The 21726-nt window shown below is 36.8% G+C and overlaps 2 protein-coding genes, 2 long non-coding RNA genes and 1 pseudogene across 5 annotated transcripts; 2 read left to right on the top strand and 3 right to left on the bottom strand.

Annotated features, from left to right (window-relative positions):
* Window positions 1-2912: 2912 nt before the first annotated feature.
* Window positions 2913-5117, top strand: LOC126372836 (uncharacterized). The gene is made up of 3 exons (XR_007567224.1): window positions 2913-3761; window positions 3855-3985; window positions 4928-5117. It is a non-coding gene; the product is annotated as an uncharacterized LOC126372836 (long non-coding RNA).
* Window positions 5054-9899, bottom strand: LOC126372838 (uncharacterized). Of its 2 annotated transcripts, XR_007567227.1 has the most exons (4): window positions 6986-7002; window positions 6689-6880; window positions 5819-5941; window positions 5054-5379 (listed from the first exon to the last, which is right to left on the bottom strand). It is a non-coding gene; the product is annotated as an uncharacterized LOC126372838 (long non-coding RNA). The 2 variants fall into 2 exon arrangements; XR_007567226.1 differs by lacking the exons at window positions 6689-6880; window positions 6986-7002 and adding an exon at window positions 9659-9899.
* LOC126372814 (uridine 5'-monophosphate synthase-like) lies at window positions 7496-8587 on the bottom strand (annotated as a pseudogene).
* Window positions 9900-11148: 1249 nt separating the features above from the next.
* On the top strand, window positions 11149-13381 carry LOC126372801 (phosducin-like protein). The gene has a single exon (XM_050018701.1). It carries the CDS (start codon window positions 11358-11360, stop codon window positions 12165-12167), a length of 810 nt encoding a protein of 269 aa, XP_049874658.1. The 5' UTR covers window positions 11149-11357; the 3' UTR covers window positions 12168-13381.
* A 369-nt stretch (window positions 13382-13750) lies between these two features.
* Window positions 13751-20438, bottom strand: LOC126372747 (SUMO-activating enzyme subunit 2). Its single transcript, XM_050018617.1, has 8 exons — window positions 20193-20438; window positions 19961-20115; window positions 19450-19597; window positions 18314-18660; window positions 17724-17871; window positions 16953-17124; window positions 16168-16335; window positions 13751-15736 (listed from the first exon to the last, which is right to left on the bottom strand). Exons 1-8 carry the CDS (start codon window positions 20334-20336, stop codon window positions 15192-15194), a joined length of 1827 nt encoding a protein of 608 aa, XP_049874574.1. The 5' UTR covers window positions 20337-20438; the 3' UTR covers window positions 13751-15191.
* Between the last annotated feature and the right edge of the window lie 1288 nt (window positions 20439-21726).

Below are 21726 nucleotides of genomic sequence, written 5' to 3'. Positions count from 1 at the left end.
TGTTCAGTGATATAAGTACTGTTTGTGAAGGATTCATGCTGTTATAACACGTGTAACATAATTCATCTTAACTTGCATTAAAGTGAAATGAAGAATTTCATTAAATATTTTGGTGTAAGTAAATGCAACTCAACATATATTAAAATACACGCAATCCTTGAATTCTCACGGTCCGTGTTTAATGATATAATTTTAGTTGTAACATCAAACACCAAATTTATTTTTTCGTGAAAAGTAATGTAAATTAATATATATCAAAATATTTCAGAAAATACGATCTTGGATATCAATAACGTGTCGTGTATAATGATACATACAAGTTCGATTACATGCGCCACCAGTGTGTATCCTAGGGTGACCTCCGCATAAACCTGTCTCTGGGAAGACATTTTATCTAGAGCCACAGCAAACCATATCTGATCCGCATTGCGAATGGGTATAGGTTAAGTTAGTACTTCAGACCAAACAGTGTTTTTTCTCTTTCTGCTATAGCCACCTTGTAGTACTTAATTACAGTACAGTACCTCAATAAGTTGTGGGTCGTGATCATGGCGTCGTTATCACCATGGCAGGGTTAGTCAAGAGGTATTTGAGATTTGTCATAACTGTCGTTAGTCTCCTTCCCTCAGCTCGAAACATAGCTGTTTTACATAGTTTTCTTGGTTACATGCAGGTTAAGCGGTGGCAGATTGAACGCTGCCTTCATTGCTAAGGAGGTTGTAGACGTGAAATAATGGCTCCAAATATTATCGAGCTCCAGTTAATATGCAAGCCATTCAATAAATGCTGGTTAGATCTTTGATGCAAGCGCCGGTAGTGGTATTTTTGAACCTTCACAGCCGTAGATGATCGTATATACTTTTGGGTTTAAAGTCCTACTGGGATCCAGCTCGGCATCGGCAGCATCGGGATCTGCCACATCTTCTCAAGAGAAGATTACCAGTTTCTCAAACACGTTGAATGGTGTAAATTTTCGATTTTGAAATTGTCGAGCTTCCTTATTTTTATAAAGGGAATAACTACTCTGAACTCTTGAGCACCACCAGTAATATTTTTTTTCTGTATTTTGATTACATAAGAGAGAATTACGCACAGGACTGTGAAAAATGGAAAGAGGAAGGGGAGACCTTTGCCCAGCAGTGGGATCTTGTAGGATAGATTAGATTAGAATAAATAATTGGCAACACCACGGGCACAACCCCTTAACTAAACCAGGTCACAAAGTTTGTAAAAATCCCAGGAGGTATTTGAGCTTCGGAGTTAGTTTACATAGTTGGCTTACATAGTCAATAAAAGCACGCATAATGGACCACTTGCATTTATGCGGAAAACTGAGCCCATTAAAATAACATTACATATGGGACATTCGAGTATTCATTGAGTCAAGTCAGGGGCCTGGCGGCTCAGTTATAACCCTGACACCAGGGTTGATGGGGTTGGTAATTCACCTCACAATCCACACGATAGAAGATGAAGAAGATGGGATATTTGCCCATACATGTTGTGCCGACCCCACCTAGAGTGAGATAAGGGCAGGAGGATGATGATGATGATATAGTGGGAAGTTTGCCCACTTCACAATAGTACCATACGCGAGGATACGCGGAAAGTCTCCCACGTGTGCTTACGTGTAGAGTTTTGCGGAAACGAGCTCATTTAGCTTAACCATAACAGACCATGGTAAAGGTGATAAGACTTACCCTGAGGATAGCCCTGTGTAACCTATAGGTTTAGAGGTGAACCAATGATCTTCATTTTCACTACCTATTCTTATCGTCAATATTGATTCGACTCCGTTTATCGTTCTGTCGATGTTGCGTTGCTATAATGGTAGCCACCATTAGACCGGGAATTTTGATAATTCGAAATATCGAATTTTACTTTAAGGGATTTGGATTGTGGAATGAGTTGTGATCTTTTAAATAGTTTCAGCAGGAAAGAAGTAACACTTACCGGTTTGTGTGATTTTGGTTTAAAAGTACGTAGGTACGTCACCTTTATCTCCAGGCCATACTGCCAGGCTAGCCCGAAACATTCCTAATGACCAGTCTTAATATGATAATTGTCATAATTGAATTTGTAAGATTTTTACTGCAAAATGAACCAAAAGTAGTTTTTATTAGGGGCGCAGGGTAGTGGACAAAATGTGTTTGTAGCGGGCAGCAGTGGTGGTTTCGAGCGGTTATTTATGAGTTTTGAGAGTAAAATCATAACAAAAATATCTTATTATCGCCACCTTACACTATAATACGTGTACCAACTTTATATGTATTTATTACTAGAAATTCGTAAAAACATGTATCATTTTACACAATAAAACTGAAAAAATAAGTCATGTTAAACCACTTGACACAAATTCGTTATAGTTTATCGTTTGTGTCAATTGATATAAGTTACGTTTCTTTACTTTTTAAAGAAAATAAATAGAATTTTGCCTTTCTACAACTTTATGAAATAAACTTTCTTCCAAGACATTTTGTTTTTTGTAGAATAAGACTGTAAAATTATTAATTGAAATATGATATATCAACGATGACTTTTGTATAGTTATGTGTGTAAAAAGGTATAACTAGACTTGTATCAATTTACACAGTATAAAAGTTGGTGTCAACTGATACATGTAATTTATTTTGATCCTCTACCATTTCTGTTTAGGTTCTAAATATTAGAAAAGAAACCTTCCATCATCACCTATCGACACATCTAACTTCTGTTCCATTATTCCTTATAAGTCGCGAGCTAGAATGTTTTTTTTAACTTTAAACTCGATTTTCTCAAAACTTGAATTTTGGACTTGTATTACTTTTCACCGACGGTCAAAGACCTTGTATATTCTATACAAGGTCTTTGCCGACGGTACAGAATTTTCCTTTTATTCTACTCGTATAATAATTTAATAATTATGGTGTATAGTAGTGTTGCCGCGATAGTGCCCTATCGATAGTTTTCGATCGAACTATCGATAGTTTTGTACGATCGATAGGGTCCTTAATTCCGATAGTATTGTAAAAAAAATCCCATCCACTCATTTAACAGTTTTTTTTTTAGTATCGATGCTATCGTTGCTTATCAATAGTATCGCCAAAAACGTGTTATCGATAGGCCTATCCGTTGGGTAGATGATTTATCAAAATAATAATATTAAATTAATATCCCTAACTTGAAATTTAACAGTTCTAATTTAAAAAAAAGGTACCGCCTGTCTGACCTTCCAACCCCCGAAGGGAAAACCAGCACCAAAGACCAAGTATTAGAATCATTGAAATACTTGGTCCTTGGTTGCGAGAATTTCGATTAGTGTTGCCGATCGATAGACAACTATCCTATATATTAAGATATATGTAGAAGTGAGGATCGCGACCACAGGTTATGGTTTTCCACTTGGTACGGCTATATGCTGCGTGCACCGCCCTCTGTATGCTGCCGCCCACCGTCTTCTTCACGATGTCAGATCACCTCGTAGGCGCCCTTCCTCGCGCACGTTTGCCATCTATTTGCCCAAAGATGATCTGCTTCTCCAGACTGTGCTTCGGAGACCGCATAATATGTCCGAAGAAGCTTAGGGCACGATTCCGGCATATTGAGGAGAGCCGCGTCGTGATCTTGAGCTCTTTTAATATGGACTCATTCGTACACGTAAAAAGCCTTAAATTACCAAGTAGAGAAAGTCCGGCATGAGGTGAGCACGAAGTTTTGAAGACAGGAGTGATTGTATTAGATTTCCTCCTGAGCAGTTGCACTACAAATTTAGTGATGAAGAGGTGAGTGATCGAAAAAATATGTCATAGAAGAACTTGTAGACATCATATTAATCTGAGTTACTTGTATTAATCAGATTTTTTACTAATTTTCAGGCAATACTTGACAGAAACCTTAAGTGGGATGACATAATTATAAAGAAAATCAATAAGAGGATGAACTCTTTTAATGTTTATAAAACAATAGTATGGAAGAATTTTGATGCATCTTGGAGCAATGGCAACATGTAAGCATATTCCTAGTTAAAAATATATTTAAGTGAGTGTTGCTCGTTGTAAGTGGATTTCCTTTACGGCTGATTAGGCTCAGGCCTAGGACGGCCAGATATGAGGAACGGCTAATCCTGTTTTTTTCTCTAATGTGGTTTCTAAGATCAATGACCAACCTCATCAACCTGCTGCTGTGACTATTCGGGTGTCCCAGACTAAAGGCCCTTGACGTAGCTTACTTATCTAATGAAATGCCTATGTAGGTACTTAAGTAATTAGTAACGGAGTCAAGACTCTCTTTGTGAATTTGCCTGTTATGTATGAAACCGTTTATCATGCCAGTCATAGTAACTAAACACATAACGGCCTCCGTGGTCTAGTAGTTGAACGTTGTGCTCACAATCCAGAGGTCCCGGGTTCGAATCCTGGTGGAGAAAAATTTGCTTTGTATTCCTTGTTTTGCTAGGACATTACGGGCTGAACACCTGATTGTCCAAATGTAAGATGATCAGTGCTTCAGAAGGCATGTTAAGCTGTTGGTCTTGGTTACTACTCACTAGGCGGACCCTTGGCGGCTCAATAATAACCCAGACACCAGGGTTGATGAGGTTGGTAATCCATCTCATAACTCACATGATAGAAGAAGAATAGTAACTAAGGAAGGGATCTTCTTCAGTATTATAATGGGCTAGGTAATGGACTCCAATGCGGGTTGGTGGAGGTGTTTTTACGGTGTTTTTCTTTTTTGGAGCAGCATGGTGGAGTATGCTCCATACCCCCTCTGGTTGATTGAGGGGAGGCCTGTGCCCAGCAGTGGGATGTATATAGGCTGTTTATGTATGTATGTAGGTAACGGACTGGTATCTATCTTAAAAAACTGACTGCATGTTGTCTTGATTTATTAAAGTTTAGAGAGATGGAAGTATATACAGCATTTTTAATATTTGTTTTCTCTTCAGATTTGGGAGTTGTGAGTGACAACGAGCAGATTACATAACAATGGGAGGATAACAAGGGCCTTAACTGAAAAAACTGGTGAATGTTCCCAAATAAACCTCACAGATGTAGAAGAAACACAAAATAAATTTGTTTATTTATTTTATTTCTGTTCCCTACTAAACTAGTAATAAAACATACTTTTTACAAATACTTTTTGATTGTATTTTATTTATAACATCAAAACTTGCACAGAAAAACGAAATATTTATATTTGTGATGGGTTGCTTATCTGTCACCACTCTGGTCATTATGTCCATCACAAGAGGCTGCAGTTGGTCTTCTTGGTAGTGCTTGGCTCAGTCCATCCTGGTATGGTGGTGTGACTATGTATGTATGTACAGCACCACAATGGTAGGTATGTATGTAAGTATTTTTTATACTCCTGGGTTCTTCTTTCTTTATTCGTCACCATCTAAAACAAGTATAATGCTTAGATAATTATTCTAATAAGAAACAAACATAAATAGCCTATTTATTATGTCCCACTGCTGGGCATAGGCATCCCTTAAATCAACTGGAGGGGGTACGAAGCATACTATATGCTGCTCGACTGCAGATTAGTGACGGTGTTTGGCCTAAATAGCCCGGGAATAACTGCTTGACGTGCCTTCTGAAGCACAGAATCATCAGACTTCTTTAGACAATTGGATGATTCAAGCCTGCAATTTCCTATCCATACAAAGGACCTTGACAGCCTCAAAGTGATTTTGACTATGTCCCCATCGGGTATCAGACCCGGATCTCCAGATTGTGAGCTATGGTTAGAGAACCATTGGACCAAGGATTAGCTGTTATATATATATAACTCATAGGTAGACAGATTTGCATTCATATTTAATGTACTTACATACCTGAGAGAATATTAGGGATCCATGTCACAGACATCTTTTTTGTTATTGGTGGCTCATAATTACAATTCAGGATGCAGTGGCTATTAGGGCTACTTGCAAACGTCAAAGTCAAAGATTTATCACCTGAAATAAAAAAGGATTATTTAGAATACATACATCATCATCAATTCATGCTTACATTTCCTAACGGGTTGGACAGAAACAAATATAATGATCAGAAGGATGTAAACAAAAAATGTGGGTTCCGTCACATTCCCAGTACATTTAGCATGCCATGATATTCGTGGAAACTGAGATAAAGCAGTAAAGAGCTTGTAAAAGAAGTTTTTTAGCCCACCTTTTGTTACTGCTAACTGGTGATTTTGTTTGGTTCACATCATAAAGTATTTTGAAATAATCTAAAGGAATGAACCAACAAGTAAGGTATCTACCCAGAGCGGGATCAAGTGTATTTTGCTTACATTTACAATTATTTTCTATTATACATAACATAATAATATGATACCTATAAACTTTGTAACAACTGCACACCAACTTTCAATACTCAAGATAATACAATTACATACTTGCAAGTAAAACACTAGGAAAATGCACAACTTAAACTGCAAAATAGTACTAATTATTCATATTATTTTAGTTCTAATAAACTTTGTACTCTTTTAGGAATGATACTGTGCAATCAATCTAATTCTACAAACTTTATAATAAAAGAATATCTAGCCAATTCTTTTATTCTATTTTGCCAGAAACTCTCTTCAAGTAACATTTCCAAAGAGCATCCTTATAGATGACGGCTTGAATTTCTGGGCTTTTAGTAGCGACTATTCCCCTCCCCACCACCATAACGTCCCCCCCATTTTCCACAACTACCTTCTCAGGGGTATTGCAGATCTTTCCCAGGTCATCCTTAGAGCTCTCCAGCTGGACACCGGGAGTCAACTGGATCAAGCAAGGGTTGGAGGGTTGTATCCTTCTTTTGGCAAACAAACCCTGTGATCAAGTCTGGATACTTTTCAGCCATTTGACTGTAGCTACTGAGTACTCCGATGTAATTAGATTTCCCTGAAAAAGCATAAAATTTACATTAGACTACTCTTTTTCAAAGTTCATTATATCATAATTTTACATTGAAAACACAAATTGGTTCAACAAATCAGTTTAAATTACCTCACAACTCATTTTCGCCACCAAGAAAACACCTCTACTGACGCCATTACTAGATCCATTAAGAACCTTCAGAATACCCTCTCCAGGCAAGGAATGAACAGTCACACAGTCTGCCCACTCTCCAATCTTGTAAACACCCTTTAAATATTGCTGTAGAACAGTATTGCCAATATCAGCAAATTTACAGTCCTCCAGTATTAAAAAGTTAAGCCGTGCTACCAATTGTTTCAAACTGCTTATAAAATCCTCTGAAAAATCTTCTATAATATCCACATGGGTTTTCACTAAGCAGATATGTTCGCCAACTTTTTCTAACAGGTCAAGGATTTTCGCTGTGTGTTGTTGTTTTGTTAGTCAACGGACAAACATAAATTGGTTTTCTTAGAAGCCATTTATTTATTTATTTATTTATTTATGGATCACTTACAGCTATGCACATTATAACATTTAGTTAGAACATAAACAAAGTAAAACAGTACTTATGTGTAAGCCTATTACAAGTGAACACAACATTATGGTGAATAGCTGCTTCACAATGGGTGGCTAGCTCTGATCTATCTTCATATCTATGTAAAAGCCATTCGGTTTACTGGTTGTACTGCAAAAGAAAAAGCAAATAAAATTTATGTAAATACTGATACACAACACGAAGGCTATTAATGTTATCTAGGTATTAACATTATATAATCTCCACAAACATCACAAGAAATAAGCAAACATAATAAATTTCTTAGACAACTTGTTTAAATAAATTTAAATTGTGATAATTACCTGTTGAAGGAGCTTTAGTACCTTTCAGGTAATCATGGACTTTAGAGGCTATTTCTTGATTGATCTATTTTTTTATTTGCCAACAATATCTCAATCAAACCAGACAAAGAAATAGAGATTTAACTTGGACATTATTTTCAAGATTCTCTTTCCGTCCCTGTTCTCTATCGAGAATCACAATTGCCTCATTGGATACTAAACCCTCATTATGCAGATCTTTTACAGTTTCCATCACACTGGAACCAGAAGTGATCACATCTTCAATGATAAGGCACTTTTGACCAACTCTATAATGGCCCTCTATTATTTTTTTGGTACCGTAAGACTTGGCTTCTTTTCTCCTCATCAACATAGGCTTTGTGGCTTGAACGCTCAACAAGGTCGCGACCGGTAATGCAGTGTACGGCACTCCACACAGATGATCGCATTTACTGTCTTTTACAGCGAACTCATATAGATTGCTATATGTAGATATTAAGTCCTAGAAAGAGTAACCAATTTTAAACCGTATACATAATAGACTAGAATACCATCCACATGTAATCATAATGTACAAAATTGGGTATGATTTCTTACCATAACAGCCGGATAGCTGACTATAACCCTCAAGTCCAAGTAGGTACACCGGTGTCTTTATGCCGATCTTCGTCATAAATTCACCAAATTTCACAGCATCTATATTGAACAGCTTAAGCGCTAGTTCTTGAAGTTTATTATTGTATACCATTTTTATTATTATATCAATTTAAACTAAATTAAAATGGAATAGAAGAGGAACACGTGTGAACAGAATCCTCAGGTAGATTATGGTATGGTAGATGCACAGACCAAGTAGAGATGCTAGGATGCTACGCATCAGGCGGAAATGTTCCATTAAAAAAAACCTCTGTTGAAATTGCACTTATAGAACATGACAGCTCTTTTTTTTAAATTGATTTGCCTTGGAAGTTAGTAGCTTTGGGACTTTTTGGCGGGAAACGGGAACGGGACAGTTCAAAAAAAAAAAAAAAAAAAAGCGCTAACTTTGTAAGCCAATTTTGAAAAATAAATATTTTTTGAATTTTTTTTTTTTAGTTGCTTTCTTCATTGAATAATCTAAATAATTAATACGAAGTGGTGTTTTGTGGTTAATGATCGCATTAAGTTAGTCGGAAGACATTCGCGAGTGTTATTATATCGGAGTATTCAATAAACAAAGTGTATCTGCCTATTTTCGCTTCGTGGCAGGAAGCCGCTTCATAACTCGAAAGTTTATGCGGACTTTTGAGTTAATTCGTTTGGGGTTCGGAGTAGGAGTCTACTTCGAGGGTGGGGGCTTAGGTTTCATCATCATCACCTTTCATCATTTCATTAATCTATTTTTCAATTTGACATGGCTGTATGGGCATAGTTCCCTTTGCCTTACCCTTCGGGGAAAACCAAAATAAAAAAATAGTAGCTTTGTAGAAATTTTAGCCTTTTTTGGCCTAAATCGCCTCCCCTTTTCACCCTATAAAATTTATTTATTTTCAATTGGAAGGGGAATTTGAACATGATGAGTAGTGCTATTTATTATTTTATTTTTTAATGGATTGTTTTTTTGGATCTCATGTAATCAGAGTACATTCTTGCACAAATTGATGTCAGATTTTTTTCGTGACAATCACCCGCTTTCTTTATCTAGGGCGTCGAGGAATGGAGTAAATGGGTGCATCTGAAATAAGAAACACAAAATAAAAAAATAATAATAACCTCACAACAGCTCTAAATCGACAGAAACAAATAAACATCCTACAACGCCACACCCATACCTAGTCCATTCTGTTGAGGGAATTATTTTTTTTGTGTTCTATCTGTAGATAAATATGGAAAGTGAAACAACATCAAAATAATTGCCTAAAATAAAATAATAAATAGCACTACTCATCATATTCAAATTCCCCTTCCAATTGAAAATAAATAAATTTTATAGGGTGAAAAGGGGAGGCGATTTAGGCTGAAAAAGGCTAAAATTGCTACCAACCAAAGCTACTAACTTCCAAGGCATATAATTCAATTTAAAAAAAGAGCTGTCATGTTCTATAAGAGCAGTTTCCACAGAGCAATTTTTTTACTATGGAACATTACCGTCTAGTGCGTAGCATCTCTACTTGGTCTGTGGTATAAATATATAAATATGCTCCTAAAAGTAATTATAAAATATTAAAATAAACTGTTTCAAATGTGTAAATTTAATTACCTACTGAAATGACTGGACTTTCATTTTATTTTGTATTATATTATATGGCCAGGTTTCAAGACTTAACCCATGTCGGGTGATGGTTTATTAACCAATCTATTATCACATAACCAATCCTTATTAGTCTTGTAAAAATAATTATAGAATATTTTCAGTTGCCAGCGATTCTTGACTTTGGGTCATATGGACTGGGCAATTATGATTTTGGGTTCTTTCTGACAAAAAGAGTCTAGTATGAGGGAATGGTTTGTTAACCAATCCATTATCTACATAACCAATCCTTGTTAATCTACCGGTCAATTTATACAAAAATGTAGAATATCTTCAATTGCCTGTCTTCTCGGGTATTTTCCTGGCTTACGGATTGGGCAACCATATCTGACTTAAGATTTGTATCAAAAATTGTCTTATAACAAATGGTTCTAATTTAATTACCCCACAAAGGATTGTGCACGGGACTGAGTTTATGTATTATTGTAAACGTGAACAGCTGGTAAGCATGGCTCCTGTCCACAAACTTTAAGTCCTGACAAACATTTTGATAAAACAACTTTCAAACCTCCAGACTTTTTTTTATAAACTGTTTATTAGGATATACTAACATACTGTGATAAAAGTTAACGGCTCTTCGTTTGTTCGTACATTTATTTAAACGTATAAAAATAGAATAAAAAACAAACGAGGTTACCAACAAGCCTGTTTGACACCGTTTCTCTCGCTATATCTTAATAGAGTACATTCCTACTGCGTGTAAACGTAGCACAACCACAAATAATAGATTGATCAATTAACCAATAGGCGACGAGCGCGATCGACCAATAGGAGGAAGTGTACACGGAATATTTGGATGGGCTTTATCACCTTGTGTCGCTTTTGTCCAAGGTGTTAATTCGCAGCCACGGAATGTACGCGATGATAATCCGTGTACATATGGTCACGGAATATTTGGATGTACATTACTCGGTTGGGCTTTATCATGGTCGTGCATTACAGTTTCCCCTTTGACATTGTTAATTTTCGACGACTGACGGTTACTGTTTTTGTTGAAACGTTGATACGTCCGCGTATCGCCTTATTTCAAAATCGATCTTTTTATGAAGGAAATAAAATCGATTAAATATTAGCTCTAGTTATATCAGTCACTCCTCAGTCATCACATCGTTGGTTGTCAATCAAACAAACGAAACAAAACGTGTACCTACTACGAGCGAAACGAAATAACTGAAATTTAATTACTGACTTGACGAGTTGACGACTGACAATTAATTTGTGGTTTAGTTGCGTGTTGGTTGTGTTTATTTAGGTTTATGTTTTTTCTGATAATTCAGGACAGAAATAGAGCAGTTTACTCACAAGTCTCGAGAGTGACGATTGTGCGTTGAAATGGCTACGTTAGATGATAAAATCTTGGGTGAAAAACTACACAACTACTGTAGTAGCAGCGAAGATGAGGGAGGATCCGATTATGAAGATAGTAGGAGTGGAGATGAGGAAGGTAACCCGCCGTCGTCTAATATTCCGAAAGCGGAACCAGCCCCACTCAATAATTGGTCGGGAACCGCGAGTAACACAGGTCCGAAAGGTGTGATTGAAGACTGGAGGAGATTCAAACAGTTAGAAGCGGAAAATCGCCGAGAACAGGAAAAAGAACGTGTCGCTTTGGCGAAAAAATTGACCATGACCGTTAAAACGGAACGTGAAGAGGCTGAGGCTAAACAAATTGAGGAATTAGAAGATGAACTTGGTGAGTTGATGAACGACGAATTCCTTCTGCAGTACCAGAAGAAACGAATGCAGGAGCTTATGGAACAGTTACAGAAGGCCCCCAAGTTTGGCAAGGTAATAACCTTGAAATCACAGGATGAGTTTTTGGATGCTATTGATAAGGAAGATCAGAGAGTTGCTGTCATCATTCATATTTTTAATGAGAAAAAGCGAGCTTGCGAGACCATGGACGGCTGTCTGAATGTCCTTGCTGCTGATTACCCAACAATAAAGTTCTGTCGTATAGCTGCCGATATAACAGGATTAAGTCGGCACTTCCGTGTTGAAGGTGTGCCTGCAATATTGGTTTATAAAGGAGGCCAAATAATTGGGAACTTTGTACAGTTGGTTACAGAGTTGGGCAATGATTTCTTTGCCACTGATGTGGAGCGCTTCCTTATAGAATATGGCATGTTACCTGCGAAGTAGTACAATTCATATTGTCCTTATTTTCATAGCAAAAGTGACCTAAGTATTGCTTTGTGAGGTTTGATCTCAGTGCCTATGGGTTATTTCACTGTATGAGATTGAATTTCTTATAGTAATAATTATTATAGTAGAACAGAAGATTTTATAGGCAATATAAGTATTTTAAATCAAATAATGATTTTAAACTAATTGGCAATTTAAAGCCTTTATTATATGCTAAAATCTTGTATGCAATACAATAAAACTCTTGTATCTATTATACCAGTTTTACATGTAAGATTCATAAGCATTTAAGATCAATAATTTATTACCTCATCAAGTTATGTAAATAACATTAATGCATTTCATATTACTGACTGTTCAAATTATAATTTAGTGTAACAAAAAAGTTGATGTATATTGCTTTACAAGTATGTTATGGAAATCTAATCTTTTCATTAGTGAAGAAACTGCATTCTGTGAAAGTTGGCCTTTTTGCTGGATTTCACCATCTTTGTAGGTATCTAGGCATGATTAGGTGTTTTATGAGGTCATAATATTTAATCTCTGTAGGATGAAATTGTGCTCCTATAATCCTACATAATATTATCTGTAATGTAATGACTTAGATGGATTAACCTTAACCCAGTGAATGTTATGATTTATATTTTTAGAATATCAGATCTATTCAAAATAATGTTCGTCACTTGCATGTCTTACTTGCAAGTGCCTAATGTTACAAAAACTCCAAAAACGCAAGGTTTGTATGATGGGTTATGATATAATTTATCAATTCACACTTCTTGGCTCGGAAAGGAGCAGGCAATAATTATGGCAGTAGTCACGTGCAGTAAAGCAGGCAAGAAATGTATAAGTCCTATTCAGTAAAAGTAGACTTAATGACCCATAACAATGGGAAATATTCCCAGAAGACAATGGTCCATTCCGTAAGACTACCTTTGGTTTTAGGAAGTAGTTTATAGATTTTATAGGTAAAGATAACTGCCATTTTGGTGTTGATTCTATAGTTTTTTTAAGTTAGTAACTTTTGTTGTGAAATGGAATAAAGCTTATTTTATTTTTGTGTACTTATAAATGTGTATGTGTGTGCTAACAAAGTTTTGTAAAATGTGTTAACTTTCAAACCCAAAGCGTAATTTCCGCCTAGTGTTTGTCTGGTGCTATGTCCATTCATTGTATGAACATGTGACTAATAAAATTTTGAAAGTTCTAAACTTGGGGAAATTTCAATGATTTACCTGCTTTACCTATAAATTCTTCAGAGTAAAAATATGCTGCTTTTATGGTGGCCTAGGACCAAATCAAAAACATTCTTGAAAAAGTATTGTCTTAAAGAGACTGCATGTCCTCCCAAAGACCCCACTCCCCAGCCAGGTTGGTTAGAAGATATGTTTTATGTTATTTTGAATAGAATAAATAATAAAATGAATATAGAGGAACACACTTGCCATTTGTTTAGCCAGTAGATTATGGCATTTTCCCTAATAGTGCAAATGAACTAAAGGATGGAAACACGATTCATAGTCACTTTGTAATTACCATTAGTTGTTTACATCTGTCAAGAGTATAAGGAAAGAAATATATACCTTATTTATACATTTTATTTATGAATTAAGACAGGATACTCTTCAATTAGTGATAATTTCTTATAACTTACTACAAAGATTGTTCTTATCATATCAAAATATTGCTCCATTGGGAGTTAGAAAATACTACTAATTATGATAACTTTGAATGTGCTGATGATAGTGTTTAAACTTTGGGACTCTTGTTTAATTTTCGACTTTTAGTCAACAAAGAATAAAGGGTTGATTTGGTGTCATGCCAAGATATTATTATAAAATTATTTTTTTATTATGATTACGTCTTTAGAAACATGCTTACTTGACGTAAGCATTGTGAAAAGACAATTTAATTTAAATAAACTTGACAGACTTTGACGGACAACAAAGTGGTCCTATAAGGGTTTCGATTTACCTTTTGAGGTTCGGAACCCTAAAAATTGGCCGTCTTATGACATTTCAACAGTAAGTTTTAGAGCAACCGTTGTGTGAAGCAGTGCTCGGGACATGCATCGCACACTGCTTAAAGGAATCGCATTCTCACCGTGTGCCGCCCGCGTAAGTGCGAGAAAGTGTCCAGGTCCCTCTTTAATCCTTAGCGGCTTAAGCCCTTTTAAGACTAAAGACAGGCCCATAGGGTGGTAAGCTCGCCGCCCGGTATTGGGCGGAGTTACCGTTCTAAAGTATTATTCTATACCCGGGCGACGTAATTAGAAATGCTAGTTCAATACTTCCACGCCGGCCGAGACGAACTGGGTTTCCGGGCGTTTTTCGTTGACTAAAAGAATGAGGGTTTCTAGCACATTTTAACGCATATTAATCTAGAAATCCTACTCCGGTTCGTCGCCGTCTGGGACGTATTCGAGTAGGGTTTCCATGCGTTTTTAGCGAAAACCGCCCGGAAACCTTACTCCAGTTCGTTTCGACCGGCGAGGTCGTATTGAACTAGCATTTCTAATTACGCTCCTGAGCGGGGTTTTCTTTAAGAGACATTGATTTGAATCGCTTTGCCGCTCATTAACTTACGATGCTCGTGCACAGGGACTAACATCGACGGGTCTTGAGTTAGCACAATTTCAAAGTTATCACACATATATAGTGACCACATTATAATCAGATCACCTAAGTTTTACGAACATGGACATCACATTCACAACTTTTCGAGTATACAAAGTTGAGACCAAGAAGCTTATATTAAACGGGAACACTTTACCAAAATACTAATTGTTTATTGCATGCTATTTCATATAGCAACAGACGTACATAGACAATCAAAAAAATCTCGCAAAAGTTTTGTAAATTATTAAAAGTTTGTAGAAAACTCCAGATCTCTTCTAATACGATTGTGGACACCAATTTATTCTAGCATCCACCAGTACATACATAGTGTTTCCTTTATGTTCCATTGTGTTCTCCGTGATACTAGTGACCTATAACAAAAAATACAATTCTAGCTTACTTATTAGCACAGTTCAACGACCTCATCACTCATTTCCGTGCGCCTACGTTTCGGTGGCTTCACAGGTTCGCCTTCGTCATCTTCTTCGATGATTTCCATATCACTATCGCTGTCTCTGCGTGCCTTTGACGGTCCGGGTTTGGGTTCGGAACCATTGGACCCGTTGGCTGGTTTCTCCGGTTCAGCCACCGGTGCCGGCATCGGGGCGTCGTTGTCGGTGACCAGTCTCCACGATTTCTCTTTCTCTTCCTGTTGGAGACGCACTCGAACTTCGTAGTTTTGTAGGAAATCGTCGACCATTAAAGCGCAGCCGTCGCTTAGGCCTAGCTCTTCAAGCGTTTTGTCATTGTTATGATCTGTCTCGCCTGGTTCTGATGAAAGTACGACGAGACCTTTGCCCTCGACGGTGGCGTCTGGCGCCTGCATGTTCAGGCCCTCCTTGAAAGCAGTGGTCAGATCTTTGAGGGTGAGTTGTTTGAGGTTGCAAGCGAGGCCTACTTCTGGTTTCGGGGCGCAGACGTAGCATTTCGGGTTTGGTGCAGTCAGAGCTGTAATAAGGAAAGAGATTATTTATTAATAACTAGACTCATTAAAAAGCATAAACCAGTACAGACCCCAAAAAACTATCTATCAAGTAGCATAATTAGAGCGACACATCTTCGTCTCTTTAGCGCCAGGCGATTTACTATTTCTCTGTCCCTGCTGTCATTTTAATCACGCTACGTTTTAGAGGTGTAGCTTACATTCTATGTTATCTGGATATTTAAAGTCGTAAGACCGAATGTTCTTTTAAAATCCAAAACCCATTGTTTAGCTATTGTGTCTGGAAATCTCGGCGTTAAGAGGATATTGGTTTAACAGAAAGTTGGGTGAGGTGTGGATATTTAATTCACCTTGCGATAAGTACCCCAATTGGGATATATATAACAATTATAGCTTATGTTATGTTATCTAGATATACATATACTGGTTGCCTTACTTCTCTCAGGCACAAACAGCTGTCCGCGGTGGTTGACCTTCGGTCGCAGGTACACACTGGTGCAAGCCTCGATGTTCCCCTTGAGGATAGACTGCGCCCGTAGCACGGCCAACCCCGCGACTATAGCGTTCGCGGTCGCTATGGCCGGGATTATGTTGCCGGCCATTGCTAGAATTAATTGATGATGGTGAGGTTTACTTACGGTAGACATTCTAATAAATAAAAGAAAAATAGCCTTTATACACCGACATTATTACATAGCTTTATTTTATTACTTAATTATTTATATGTTTAATTATATGTCGGGCTGTACTAGGACATAGGCCTCCTCCTTATTGCGCCACATCTGTCTGTCGCCTGTTGACCTTCTAATAGCTTGTAGAAATTTCAAAATAGTTAAATGACTGATCTGAAGTGGTTGTAGAACCATTTGTATGACACCTTACCACGTCCGGTATTTTTAAGTAATTTTCTACTACTCATATTTCTCGCACTCGCAAAATGGGTTTCTCATGTAGCAAGCTTAACCTATCGGTATCTCGACAGCGACAGGTGAGAGGTTAAGTTTGCTTGTATCTGGACACAATAGATTTTACATTGTGACTGATCGAGAGCTGCCTTCCGACAGGCGAGTTTTTACCAACTTCAAAAAAGCATATAGCTCAATTCGAACGCATATTTTTTTTAAGTAAAATTTTGCTCGTTGTCTATAAATCACGCTAGATTTCGAATGTCTAGGCGTGAGTTAAGAACGTAAGATCTTCTACTTTATTTATTATACTCACATTTGATCTCAAAACGCGACTTAGTGGGTATATTGAAGATGTGCGCGCGGATATTCGCGCAAGCGGTGACAAAGTCCATGGCGTACTTCTCGTCCTTGTCCCAGACGAGGTGGTCGCCCTCTGGACGGCTTTTCAGGTCCGCTTGAAGAGCCTTGCAGCTTGCTGCTAGTACCTGAGAGTTGAGTATCAGGATATCAGGTAGGATTTTAGAGATGAAGATTTTAAAGTGCCTAAAGGTACTATTGCTATTCAGAGGAAGAAAGGAGTCCTAGTACGGCTTTGAAATAGATTACTCTGGGCGCCATCTCACTCGCGTCAGACAGAGTACTGCGGGGCGGAAGGCATGAGAGAATCCACTGCCCTATTTTTCCCTAAAAAGTGGCGTGGAGAATGCCACACCGACAAGAGCGTGGCTCTTAAATTAGTGAAGGTAACATGCATTTCATGTATGTTAATCTGTGTCGAGTACAAATCAGGACCTCATATATAGACTGTATGATTCAATTGACAATAAATTCAAATTTTTTCTCCTTATGCGTGAGCTATGAAGTTGATCACTTACTCTGGTGTTGTGGGTGTGGTTAAGCGTAACTTGTTCCATTAATGTGAAATTACTGTTGGTTTTCCATTAAACAACAAATAGCACTATTGAAATTACATAGTTTATGTATTCTACTTTAGAAAAATAGACAGGACAGATTTACTTTTATTTAACTAATCTATATAGACAATGGGTTGGTAGCAAAAAGTATCTATTGAATCGCCTCTCACCTGTGCGCACTCATATATAGACCAGACTCTCTGATCTGGTAACCCGGAGTGCTGTGCTGGAGGATCGTCCTTGCCCGGCAGGTTGTTCCATGACAGAGGGGTGGGTGGGCGACGCTTCTTCCACAGATTCTCCATTGACAACAGGTATCTAGGGGGAAACAGAAACACCACTATAAACATAACATAAGTGTAATTTGTGCCATAAAAAAGCTTTTACTTTTTAAAGGTACAACTATATGTTTTTCTATCAATATTTTGGAATCATAAAAGCCAACTTTATTTTGCTATATGGCAAAAATATCCTTTTATAATGGCAGATGATAGAAGCAGAACAGGCCTAATCAAAATGTTTACAACAAGATACAATTTTATCAATTCAATTCTTTATTCATAATAAACATTACACGTCAACAAATATTTCGATGAGTAGGTACACATTATATAGATTACTTTACAATATTTCAATATTACATGACAATAAAATCATCAAGATTAATTAAGACAAATTATGATCACATTGGTGGTGTTTCAATTCCGTGTTCCTTTCCCTGACCTATGATATTAGTTACAGCAGTTTAAATAAATCTTACCTGATGTCATCCCCAAACAGTTTTGAAAACAACTTCTCCGGATCATAATTAGTTTCGGCAGCCCATGCTCTTGTGCTTTTTCTTTCTACGTTGCCTGCTGCAGTCCCTTCTGAAGTCAGGGCTGACGTTCCAGCATCACCTGCTGCTTCGGGGTCTGCAGTGTCCGGACTAACATCCTGATCTGGGTCTTCCTCTCCAAACAGTTGGTTGAAGAGATGCTTAGCCCAAACAATGCAATGGATTGGTTCCGATGGAGTATTTCTTATGGTGCACCCTGGGAATGTCTTTTGTGGAGCCTTTGGTTGACATTCATAGCACTGTGTCATACCTTTCTTGATGAGTTCCACCTGCAATGTTACAAGTTTTGGCTCAGAAAATTTTCATGGATAAACTTGCTGACAGTCAATTAAATGATTTCTGAGTACTGATTAAATTAATTGATTTAATCACAATAAAAATCTTTTCCTTTTATCTTTATTTTCACAACATACATTAAAAAATAATATATTTCATTAAAAGAGATGGTACATAATAATATTTGCAGTTGTGACCTCCTAGTTAGTGTGAAACATCATTATAGATAGATTTGTGCGCCTACAAAATATCTTTAGATTTAGACTAGAAATGAAAAGATTCAAATGTGTATTCAAATATTGACAAAAACATCATGAGAAAAATTTATAGACCAGTACACATAAGACCTATGCGTAAGATCAATAAGTTGTTGTTCACTTCTTACTATACACTGTTTACTGTTTGTAAGATATTAATAAACCTTCACAACCTGATTCCAGTACCCAACATCTAATGTTATTTTGAGTTATACCTGTCAATTTCTTATCCACCGAAAAGGGTAATCGACAGACATACAATTTATGGAACATTTATGGAATTTAGTGAGACGTAATTTGCAACTATAACTGCAACTATTATCTATAACTGTAACTAAATTTATGCACAATAAAAATCTTTATCTCTTTATCTTTAACATATGTCAGTTTTAGGCAGAAATTTAAAAACCCAAAAGTACTCTAGATGATCACATGCAGTATGGTTATTTTTAAGGTCTTATAAAAACAATGTGTTCATTAACTTGCAGGTATACAATATCTAAAACAAGATTATATCTCTCTTACCTGACCAGCATATCCAGCAGTACCGGTTTCAACAAGTGGGACGTTAGCAGCAAGGCACATACGGTTGACATGGTTACGAGCCACTCGGTTGTCCAGAGCGTTCAACACTATGTTGAACTGTTTGAAGTAGCTCACTCCATAGTCATTGCTGGAAAAAGAAAAAAAAATATATGTTTACCACCCGTTTTTTACTTAAATATAAGGTTTGGATAGAATGATGCACTGGTATGCAATGAAAAGAAATCAATTAGATCATATTGTGTATTATAGTTCGTAAGTCTCTATTCTTTTACTAACATAATTATTATTATATTTCACACACTGGCAATGAAAAACCTGGTTTGTTTATATAAACAATATTAATTTCATCAAAACAGATGAAAACATTTTCAAAGAAAACTTATGAAATGACATTTTTACACATGTCTGGTGAACAGCCTCCTCAGCGTCTAATAACATACATAATGATATTGACTCATACATAACCTCAACTTTTTGTAAAACATCATACCTGATAACACTGTCGTGATGCGCGACAATTTTTACATTAGGATTGAAGCTGAGGGCGCTCTCTTTGGCTACCTGCGCCTTTGACTTCCCTACATGTTCCTTGTGGAACAAAAACTGCCTGTTCAGATTGCTTACGTCGATTGTGTCAAGGTCGATCTGCGAAAATACACAGTGTTTTGTTAGAATAATAAGATAATAGACACATAAATGAAACTCTGATGGCAAATACTCACGATTTCAATCTGAGGAAAGCCGGTCAAAACGAGGTTTTTAAGAATTTCACAACCTATACCACCGGCACCGACAACTAAAATCTTAGAATTAGCGATCGCTTCAGTCAATTTCTCGTCAAATACACCAGCCACCCTTGCCACCATGTTTATTTATTCTATTTCAGCGAATATTATTTAAATCACTTGGAAGTTTTATGGAATTTTCCGAAACAATGAGAGTCAACGCGAACGGGGCACGGGGATGTATTCGGCAACTGTCAAAATTAGCGTCATTCTACTTTTTTTTTCGTGAGAAGAGTTACGTTTGGAAATCGTATTATACGTTTTGTTGTTATCGAAGCAATAGTAACAATAACAAGCCAGTTCCATTATTTATTCTAATAAAATCATTTTGCAACATCGAGCCATACGTATGGCTATCACGGACAAAAGGTTTGAGACAATAACCTGTGTTTTTAGATTATTAAAATTAAGTACGCCACATTACTATTTTCTCTTTATATTCTTTTGAACTATTTATTTGTCAGTTTCCGAGCGCTACATATTTAGCGCGGCAAAATTTGAAACGAAGTTTCACACACGCGGCAAAAAGTAAAAAAAGGTCTTATTTAATTACCTATTTATTATGCGGCTATTCGTGACTACACTGTAATTAAATAAAAAAAGGCATTATTTTAATTTGTTAGTGATTATAATTAAACATTGCAAACTGGTCTTTATTCGAAGCCCCGCAAAGACTTAATTTTCTGCAGCAAAAGGCATAATAATTAGTAACAACCTTAGTAAGTGGTTGTTTTATAGTTAGTAAACATCAGAGAAAGGTAACAAAATGAGAATGTCCTTCCTAGTCGATTAATTTTGTCTTTGTTACAGAGAACAGAAGCTATAACTGTCCTTTTATGGAAAGTTTACAGTCAAGACAATAGATAGTACAGTTAAATCACAGGGTGGAGTTTTTCTTCACCATTTAAATGTGACCTTTCGGCACGTTTAGCTAGTTTTCAATTGGAGGCCAATTTACCGTGGTATATTTCTATCTGATAATAATTTCTGGGTTATTTAACCACTTGTCTATCCCGCTATTTCAGTTCTGCTTTCAAAGCTTTTCACAAAGTAATTTGCGCATAAATCAGTAATGTAATTCTCTTATTCTGGGGCATTATTTTCTTTTTTGCTTCGCTAAAGCAGCATACATTGGTATACATACCTAATAAAGTGGTAAGTGCATGAGTTTGACGATTCAAAGTGTAACTATGTTACCAACTGAAACAAGATATTTTTGAGTTTGAGTTCCTAAGAAATGCACGCACAGAGCCACAAGTTACGAAAAGACAACTTTCAGCTACTTTTGATAGTCCTAACACGATGACGGGAGACTAATCTTTAAGATCTTATTTTTGAGTCACCTTTTGTGTGGCGAATTTAATATCTCTTAATTTTATTTTTATCATACATACCAAAATGTTTAGGTAGGTAAGGTGAAAATGGGACGAAATGAGAAATGCGTGGCCATTTTGCGTTAGCGGTTTGATTG

Source organism: Pectinophora gossypiella, chromosome 14 (assembly GCF_024362695.1).
Source record: "Pectinophora gossypiella chromosome 14, ilPecGoss1.1, whole genome shotgun sequence".
NCBI lineage: Eukaryota > Metazoa > Arthropoda > Insecta > Lepidoptera > Gelechiidae > Pectinophora > Pectinophora gossypiella.
This window is presented reverse-complemented; position numbering and strand designations above follow the sequence as displayed.

Coding starts and splice junctions, on each gene's coding strand:
- LOC126372801 (XM_050018701.1), top strand. CDS start 11,358: ATGGCTACGTTAGATGATAAAATCTTGGGTGAAAAACTACACAACTAC.
- LOC126372747 (XM_050018617.1), bottom strand. CDS start 20,336: ATGGTGGCAAGGGTGGCTGGTGTATTTGACGAGAAATTGACTGAAGCG. Junction 20,116..20,192: donor GCTTTCCTCAGATTGAAATC/GTGAGTATTTGC, acceptor GTATTTTCGCAG/ATCGACCTTGACACAATCGA. Junction 15,737..16,167: donor GCTGTTTGTGCCTGAGAGAA/GTAAGGCAACCA, acceptor TCCTTATTACAG/CTCTGACTGCACCAAACCCG.